This window comes from Fundulus heteroclitus, unplaced genomic scaffold, assembly GCF_011125445.2.
Source record: "Fundulus heteroclitus isolate FHET01 unplaced genomic scaffold, MU-UCD_Fhet_4.1 scaffold_86, whole genome shotgun sequence".
NCBI lineage: Eukaryota > Metazoa > Chordata > Actinopteri > Cyprinodontiformes > Fundulidae > Fundulus > Fundulus heteroclitus.
In genome coordinates this window covers 1,110,195-1,119,488 of record NW_023397318.1, presented here as the reverse complement: position 1 = coordinate 1,119,488, position 9,294 = coordinate 1,110,195, and the positions used below count along the sequence as shown (strand labels likewise).

Below are 9,294 nucleotides of genomic sequence, written 5' to 3'. Positions count from 1 at the left end.
ATTGTTCAGAAAGCAGTGCTACACATGTGGGATGATGTACCGATATCAGGAGTGGTCAGATGGTGTCTACAATTTCGATGACCATACACTCCTGTCCTTGCACCTCTGTCTCTTTCTTCGGAACAGTCTTCAGGTAGGATGTATAATCTCTTTGATATCCTCTAATTAACTTGGGAGTGTAGGATGGGTGTGTATATACACACACAGTGTTTTCCATATATTGATGAGACTGTGGTGGCCCACCATAGTTTTGATATGGGACGTGAGATGTCTGCCATTCCAACGCAGATGACATTTCTGACAGTTCTTGTCTTTATTTGCATTACTTTAATTTACTTCATTTCGTTTCATTCTGGCCTGTATTGGTGTAGACTGGCTGAATGTGTCTTGTATGAAGCTAACTGGTTTGACTGTGTTTATCCTGATTTTACAGACCCACCAGGCTGTAAGTAGAACCATTGAGGTTTTAGAGAGAACCTCTGGCCAGACCTATCCCTCAAAAAACAGAATTCTGCACGCCTACCTGGCATTCGAAGCGCTTTGTGATCATGACTACACATATGCATGTGTGTCATGTGGACATAACCCAGTATCTGTTGTGATGGACCTTCATAAGAAGGGTGTCTTCAGTATGCCTGGTAAGCTCATGTCTGTCTAACTTAGTATCTGCCTGTCTATTCATCATTCCATTGTAACTGGGATTTGCTGCCCTTTGCTACCACCTGTTCAGCCTGTACATATTTAGATGTATTCCATTTAATTTTTTTGTTTGTTTGTTGTAAGTGAGCAACATTGATAACCCACCAGAGGGTTTTGATGGCAATGTAAATGTCGAGGACTTTTGGGATAAAGTTTCCATGGAAATGATTTCCCGTGGGTTAGTGCCAAGTGAGTATGTAGACAATTGATTACATTTTCTAATTGATTCAATTAGTTGCATATGGGGTGTTGGTTTTGTAATTAGGCAATGTTTATCTAACAATAATGTTAGCAACCGAATTATATTTCCGTTTATTTAAAGGCAACAAGGCCAATCCTTTCATTGTCAGGCCAAGTTACAACTTCTGGGCTCCATGGATAGGGCCTCACACAAGGAGGGGAAGTGTGGTCCTAAACACGGAACACAGTAAGATACATTCACCACACAGTGCAAATGAGGAGATGGAATTGACTGTGACAGAGGACCGTCTTAAAGATGAGCTACTGAAGTTAAAGGTATGGATCACAAATTCTTTTGTGTGTCTGTTAACAAGGATACCACATTGTGGCCAAAAGTGAAGTAGTATTGGTTTACTGCATTAAACAAATTGCTAATGTTCATTGTAGATGGAAGCTGTGCGTTCCTTGTGCAGGCAGTGTGGGATTGATCCTAAGGGGTCACGTCTGGACTTGATAATAAAACTCCAGACGGAGATGAAAAACCGTGCATCATACGACAAGGTGTTTTCACATGTCTGGGGTGCTTCTGGTAAGGTTGCTAAAATGCTGTGATTTGAAAGTTTGAATATGTTGAAGAGCTTTGCTTGGAGGAGTTCAGTTATTGTATGTCCTGTTTTCTCTGACAGGTGGCTGGGCAGTAGTCACATGCCCATGTGCTGTGGTGTATGCCGTGAAATTTAACCTTAGAGCTGAAAGCCCAAGGGACTTCATTGACCTCTTATTATCAATGAACTTGATAATGCACTTCCCCAACATCACACTTTATGACTTTGCACGAGGGTTGGCAACACATGCCAATACCAGGCTGCCAGAAACATTCAGACCACACGATGGACGACTGCTGGAGCCTACCCTGTCAAATATTTCTCTTGCCAGTTCAGGGCAAGTCAAAGCCAATTTGTCGTGGCTATCCCAGAAAAAGGAGGTTCCTGATTTTAATGGCCACCCTATCACCGGGTCATCAGAGCGTTATGCTCTGTATGACCGATTTCATGAAGCCAACACTAAAGATGCCAGAGATGTTCTGCGAAGGGTTGATCTCGCCCCAGAATTATGTGGCTGGCTGAACAGTCAATGTGCCGAACAGCTGTTCTCGGGGATGAGGAAGAATAACTATTTTTTAAATATGATGACTCCTTCCTCTCACGTGTTTTTGATGAGGAATATATTACATCACTACAACACAGCAAAGAATTCAGCCACCATAGCAAATATGAAAAAGATGCTTGGTGTGGGGATCGACATCGGATTTAATTCTTATGGTCAAACAGTGCTGGGTATGTAGTACATTGATATACTTACATTTTCATGATGCTGAACATTATTGTTTGATGTATGTGGCATTGATTTGTTGAATTTGGTAGGTCTTGTGTGTTGGTTCACCGTTTTTAATTTTTCCCTGTCAGCCGGAATTAATGAGGCCCAAGATCCCAGCACAACCGCAGATGAGGCCCAAGACCCCAGCACAACCGCAGATGAGGCCCAAGATCCTGCCATGGCCACAGATCATGTACCAAACACTGGAACGACAGAGGCTTCAGTACTTGGTATTTCAACAAAAAACATTTTTACAGACACTTTGCAGACATGCGTGGTTGCATATGTTCTTAGATATATTCCACTATGGACTATCTACTAAATGACAGTCTGCCTTACAAACTTTGTTTATTTTATTTGTTTGTTTGTTTTTTGTGCCAGTTCAATCAGTGTGCAGACCAGACTGTTGGGGCCTACCCCATTTAAGACATCTGCTTGCCAGATCAGGCATCACAGAGTCACAGGTGCGTTTTAAAAATGATCCCAAGTTCAGTTTAATGGAAACTTGTAAATGTATGCTCATAACATGATTGTTGGCTTTACTGTATATGCTGTAGTTACAATAACATGATCATTAATGCTCTTAGTTTATTATATATATATATATGTATGTATGTATATATGTATATGTGTGTGTATATATTTATGTATAATTCCTCTTGTTCAAGGTTGACTATGTGCTCCATGCCAAAAGACCAGAAACCGAGATTATTGGGACAATTGGCACTACCATCTTATCACGGCAAGACTTCCGGTCACTTGGATTGCAGCACAACTTTGAAGCAACAGTAAGTAGGATATAGCAGTTATATGTGTGTGGATTTTCTACCTCACATTTGAAATTAACCTGTGCATTTCTCTTTATAGATTGCCAACAGCTGCATGGAGCTGATTTGTGACATGGCCTGGTGGAAGGTGTGCATAGTTATTTGTTAACCTTTAAGTTGATCATGAAGTCTGTCAAACATGTGATTCCTCACATGACAGCTTTTTCTGTCCCTTACTTATGTGTTGGCAGAAGAAGGATGTATATGCAGCGGATGCCTATGTCGTTGCCACTTGGCATGCACCAAGTTTCCAGGACCCTTTTCTTAATTTACCGGTAAGCTTATTTACTTTTTTCTACTCCCTTTTCCCCCCTGTAATGTCTTCCATTTTCATAAGTTGGGAAAGGGGACACTTATTGGCTTTATGATCACCTACAGGCTGATGCAGCATCAAAGGATCTCCTGATTTTTCCTGTGTGGAAACCAGGACACTGGTTCCTCTGTGTAAGTCTTTACTTGCTCCAGTGTAGCTTCAAATTGTTGATTGTTGTTTAATTATTAAAACCAATTACAGTAATGACCTTGCAGGTACTACATATATACATTGACATTTAACTTGTTCAATTCAATTTTATTTATATAGCGCCACATCACAGAAACAGTTATATGATATTGATAATAATGATAATGATGGCAGTAATGATTGCAATAAGACTATGAACAGTGTCTGTAATTGTAGCTGTGTAGGAATATGGGGACAGCAGGAAACTCCCAACCACAGATCCAGCTTCCACAGTTCTAGGAACACCTGCTTATACTTATATTGAAAATGTGCTATGCATTGATTGATAGTTTGTTGTTATTGACACTTCACTTGACAGCTCCTGATGCCCAAAGCTTTCCGAATATATCAGCTGGACTCAGCTGATCCCTTGCGCTTTGGTGACGAGCAATATTTAGGCGTATTCAGGTTTAACGTCTCTTTAATTGGAACTGTTCCCCGTTCCCTATGCAATGCTGTTTGAAAGAAAACAACATCCTTCATGTTCCGAAGGTTTGTGCTGTTTTGTTGTTTTCCATGTTCTGAAACTCATAGACAGCAGTTATGAAATAAGTATTAGAAAATTGACATGGGGACATTAGTTAGTACATAGACTGTTCATTCATACACCAATGGGCAAATTTGCCACTAAACTACTTCATTCACTCGATTACTACATCAAGCTTTAACTGTTGTCTATGGCTTTAGGAATATATGTGTTTGTGTGCATGTGTAGTGGGGCAGTGAAGCATTATTTAAGTTATCAATACCAAAAGTCAATCAGAAGAGATCATCTCTACTTTAAATTGCACATTTTAGTTGCACCTAGCTTCACTGCTCGTTCTGCAAAACGTGAAGGGTTTTGGTGGTGAGGGTTTTGTGCTACAACTCTTTGCCTGCTCAACTAATGTTCTGTTTACTATCTGTAGCTCAATTGCCACACGTTTGGCTACTGGCCACTGGAAAGTCATCAGAAACATGGTACAGTAGTATTTAGGATTTGCATAATTAAGCTGTGGTGGTAATAATTGTATTAGTGTGAGGGGAGTGTATGTGTATGTTACAAAATTTTGTTACATTTTGCAGGAGCCTCCAGGCCAGGCCAATTCAAATGACTGTGGAGTGTTCATGGTTATGGTCAGTTTTGAGTGCAGAGGCACTTTTTACATTGTTGTTTTCCCCATGACATACAGAGTAGTCCAGTCTGAGTCTCTTGACTGGCACTGGAATATTCATGTAGATGTCTCAGTAGACCTATACAAAATGTTCGTGCCATCCTTCTGATTTGCATCTCTACTTTACAGTACGCTCTTTATATGGCCTTGGGGTGGAGATTTGACTTCAGTCAGGTATGACTTTGTGGGGACTCCTCTTGTGAAAGTTTGTGACCCTGACACTAATGCGCACACACACAAACGTTGATGGTCCTAAATTAATATTTTGTCTGTCAGTTAAATATTCTAAACAAGTTGATTATTCCCGTTTGAGTATTCCAACACTCATGAACTGATATTTGCACACAACCTTCATCATACTGACAAAGCATCCTTTAGTTTAAACATGTATTGTGAGCCTGTTTGCACTTTGTTTCTTTTAGGATGACATGCCATGGTTACGAAGGTGGTGGTGCCATACGATGCTTGCAAATATGACTCTCGCTGCAAAGTATGCAATTACTACTTATTTTCTTCAAAGTAATGATTCCATGAGGAGCAAACCTATTCCTAATTCTCTGCTGGTTTTATTTGACAGCGCTAATGACACTGCTTTGGCATGTAATGTCTTGCTAGCCGAAGAACCGGCAAGGTATGATGGAATAAAAAAAACAACAACTGTAAATCCAATCTAAAAACCAAATATTCTGTAATTGTACTATACTCCTCACAAGGTCTCTTCTTTCTTTCTTAGCAAAATTCAACGTATGGGGGACATACATCCCGAGGAATCCCTTGAACAGGTATTCAGGTGTAGGGGGTTAAGAAGGTTTTAGTGGTTGATACTGCACTTTCAGCATCTTGTTGAAACATCTTGTTGAAACAATTGTTTTCCTCAGGCCATCCAAACACACAGCATTATTTGGACCTCAGTGGGTTTAGAGAGAACCTCTGGTGATATCAAATTTACTTTTGTCTTTCTCTCAGAGAACCATGACAAGAATCAATGGAGCAGTATGCTGGATACGGGACAACATGTCTCTTTTCCGTGGACATGTTGAACTGCCCAGCATATTGTCCATGACAGCAGTGGATCGACAGCAGTTCTTTCAGAACATTGCCAATGATGATGACATCCATGACCCAAGAGAATGCCTCCTTTTTGTTTTTGAATGTCAAGAAGATTACACCATTTTTTTTTTATTCTTGTCCAGCTGTGTCGGCAATGTTCAACACCCCTGCCCTTTCCCCTTAGCCAGAGGACGGGCACCACCCCTGTCCACCCCTGGCCCACCTACCACCTCAAAATCTGTATATATATATATATATATATATATATATATATATATATATATTCTATTATTACTGTTATTATTATTATTATTATTATTATTATTATTATTATTATTATTATTATTGTTGTTGATGTTGTAGCCAGAGGACAGGCACCACCCCTGGCCCACCTACCACCACAAAATCTGTATATATATATATATATATATATATATATATATATATATATATATATATATATATATATTCTATTATTATTGTTGTTATTATTATTATTATTATTATATTATTATTATTATTATTATTATTATTATTATTATTATTATTATTATTATTATTATTATTGATGTTGTTATCTTTAATTGTTGTTGTTGTGTTGACTTTTATTTGTGAAAAATAAATAAATTTTTGGATAAACTTGTTTGGACTTGTACAAACCTATTTAACCCTTATACTATGTTAAAAAAAATTATATTGATTATGTTGCAGGTGATTTTGACCTGTACTATGTAAATTAATGCAAAACAGTCACAAAAACAGGTTAAACCAAACAATTAACTAATATTGAATAAACCTTTAGAAAAGTGGCACACAATACAATTTTAATTAATTAATAAAGACTTTATTTAATAGCTATATTGTGTGGGTGTTTTCCCTAGTCACAAACACGTTTTGCAATATTATTCCCTGTCCCTGTCCCTTCCTCTACCACTAGGTGGACCAAGTGCGCTGGCTAGACACAGACTTCCCTATCTCCTCCGCTGCGATCTAATCCTGTTTACATGAAATAAGCCTGTTAACACATACTATTTTAACACAATATTATGTATTGAGTTTAATTCAGTATTTCCAAGAATAATTTAACTATTTTTAAATTATTGTCTACATTTTTATATTTATCGGCTAACGTGACTGCAGTTTTTTTTTTATTTTTATTTTTTGTTTTTTTTTTATTTTTATTTTTTTTATTGATAATAAAGGGGTTTACAAACAAGCAAAATTAACAATGCAAATGAGTAATAAAACAGACAAGACAGTAATGCCAGGGTGTTACATAACAAGCACAAACAAATCGAAAAGCCAATAAATAAATGAAAAATTAACTCAGAAAGATATTAAAGTAAGAGCACAAATCCATTGTCTTAATGGTCTTTCTATTTTTTGAATATTCGAGAGATCTAATATATTGTTTGAATTCCTCTCTAAAGGAATCTTTGTTCTTGGAAAATTGGTTTGAACATGGAATCATTTTAGTTCAGCAGCTTTTCAGTCCTGATGGAGTCTTAATGTCATATTCTGAACTTCTAGAAAAGTTTGGTCTCCCCATACCTCCTAAAGAATATGCACTTGTTTTTGATGCCATCCCGTCTGGTGTCATAATGCTTTTTAAATCTTCTAGAACTTCTGTTCTGACTCCACCGGATCTGGACCCTGCTAACACTAATGTTGGTCAAATCTGTTTTTCTACTATAAAACAAAAGAACAACCGTGATATACGTGCCTTATTCCAGAAGGACATTGTCTCTGCTCCAAATGCTATTTCGTATTGGAATAACTTTACCTCCAACCTGGACTGGGGAAAAATCTGGTGTCTTCCATCTAAATATTTGATTATTAATAAGATCAAAGAAGTATCTTTTAAGATTATCCATCGTTTTTATCCCTGTAAATTTTTTCTGCAACGATACAAAAAAGACATTGACATAAACTGTTCATTCTGCCAACTCCATGAAGAAGATCTCTGTCATTTATTCTGGTCATGTAATTTCTCATATATTTTCTGGCAAGATATTTGTACATTTATTTCCCAAACAATTCTTGATGGCTTTTCTCTTAACTATATAAATGTGTTGTTTGGATTCTTCTCTTATCCCACTAATAAAACTAAACATTTTTATATTATCAATCTAATTTTATTCGTTGCCAAATATCATATACATAAATCTAAATTTTCAAATCAGAAACCTCGCTTTGCAACGTGACTGCAGTTTGTTATTTTACACTTCCCAGGGTTGACGTCATCAAAATGGCCGACTTGGATGGGCGGAGTTGAGTTGGGGTGACGTCATCAAAATGGCCGACTTGGATGGGCGGAGTTGGATATCCAACAGGCGCTGCAGCGATATGTACTTGGGTCCGCCGAGTAACGTCAAAAAATGGGAGGTGACAGTACTATTCTTGACCAAGATGGATTCCTCCACATAAACATGATTAAATGAAAATTATTCATAATTAAAAAAACGTATATTTTTTTGCACAGTATGTAGTAGTTTTATATTTAAAGTACTTTCAGCAGTTTGAATTCTGATTTTGACCGGACTTCTCCTTTAAATGACTAATATTTCCTCCTCTCACACATAATGCCCCATCATCTGCATATAATGCTTTACTAATTCTGAAATCTATATTATCAAAAATATCATTCATCATTATATTAAAAAGCAATGGACTACATACACTACCTTGTGGAGTTCCATTTTGTACAGCATAGATATTCGAATAATTCACCCCAACTCTTACTTCTATTGATTTGTTCTTTAAACAATCCTTAATCCAATTAAACATTTTTCCTTTAATTCCCATTTTATCCACCTTAATTATTAAACCCTCCTTCCAAAGCATATCAAACGCATTTTCAATATCAAAAATGTAGCTAAGAGCATTTCTTTATTTACCTGAGCCTTTCTTATTTCCTTTTCTAAACAAACAATTGGATCTACCGTTGTCCGTCCACTTCTAAAACCACTCTGATAAGGAGATAAAACACCTCTTTTTTCCATTTCATACATTAATCTACTAGTTATCATTCTCTTCATCAATTTACATAAATTAGAAGTAAGAGCTATAGGCCTATAACTTTTTACCTCTCCTTTATCCTTACCTGGCTTTACTATTGGTACAACTATTGAATGCTTCCAGCTTGAGGGCAATTTACCTTGTTCCCATACTTTATTGTATAACTTTAAAACTATTCCTTTAGCAGCATCTGATAACTGTTCTATCATACTATAGCATATGCCATCTTTACCTGGAGATTTATTTTTGACTCCAGTCAACGCTCTATTCATTTCAAATAATGTAAAATCTTTATCTAAAACACTTTCATCAATCTCTTTCCTATTTAAAATGTATCTATCTTCAATAATTCCCAATCTCCATGATAATTCTTCATTTGATACATTTTTTACAAAGGACCTTGCAAACATCTCTGCTTTTTCCTTGTTTGTTATAGCTTCACACTGATTATCTTTAATTATAGGTAAAGAAAAATCCCTTCTAATTC

At 36.9% G+C, this 9,294-nt stretch overlaps 1 protein-coding gene across 3 annotated transcripts; it reads left to right on the top strand.

The window, feature by feature from the left end:
* Positions 1 to 1,689: 1,689 nt before the first annotated feature.
* Positions 1,690 to 6,024, top strand: LOC118562317. Of its 3 annotated transcripts, none has more exons than XR_004930557.1 (14): positions 1,690 to 2,216; positions 2,346 to 2,486; positions 2,638 to 2,720; positions 2,925 to 3,044; positions 3,124 to 3,171; positions 3,275 to 3,358; positions 3,462 to 3,527; positions 3,905 to 4,545; positions 4,651 to 4,701; positions 4,869 to 4,913; positions 5,162 to 5,229; positions 5,317 to 5,370; positions 5,473 to 5,521; positions 5,706 to 6,024. XR_004930557.1 is itself a non-coding variant. In XM_036134598.1 (12 exons), the coding sequence occupies exons 1-9, from the start codon at positions 2,039 to 2,041 to the stop codon at positions 4,677 to 4,679; spliced, it is 801 nt and encodes a 266-aa protein (XP_035990491.1). In that variant the 5' UTR covers positions 1,690 to 2,038; the 3' UTR covers positions 4,680 to 4,701; positions 4,869 to 4,913; positions 5,473 to 5,521; positions 5,706 to 6,024. The 3 variants fall into 3 exon arrangements, 1 of the variants encoding a protein (XP_035990491.1); XR_004930558.1 differs by lacking the exon at positions 5,706 to 6,024 and adding an exon at positions 5,618 to 5,651; XM_036134598.1 differs by lacking the exons at positions 5,162 to 5,229; positions 5,317 to 5,370 and having other exon boundaries at positions 4,494 to 4,545.
* The last annotated feature ends 3,270 nt before the right edge of the window (positions 6,025 to 9,294 follow it).

What these genes read in the sequence shown, in the direction of transcription:
- LOC118562317 (XM_036134598.1), top strand. Translation starts at nt 2,039, where the DNA reads ATGAGGAAGAATAACTATTTTTTAAATATGATGACTCCTTCCTCTCAC. An exon ending in GACAGAGGCTTCAGTACTTG is followed by an intron (nt 2,487 to 2,637) that starts GTATTTCAACAA and finishes TTTTTGTGCCAG; the next exon opens with TTCAATCAGTGTGCAGACCA. An exon ending in GTGACATGGCCTGGTGGAAG is followed by an intron (nt 3,172 to 3,274) that starts GTGTGCATAGTT and finishes ATGTGTTGGCAG; the next exon opens with AAGAAGGATGTATATGCAGC.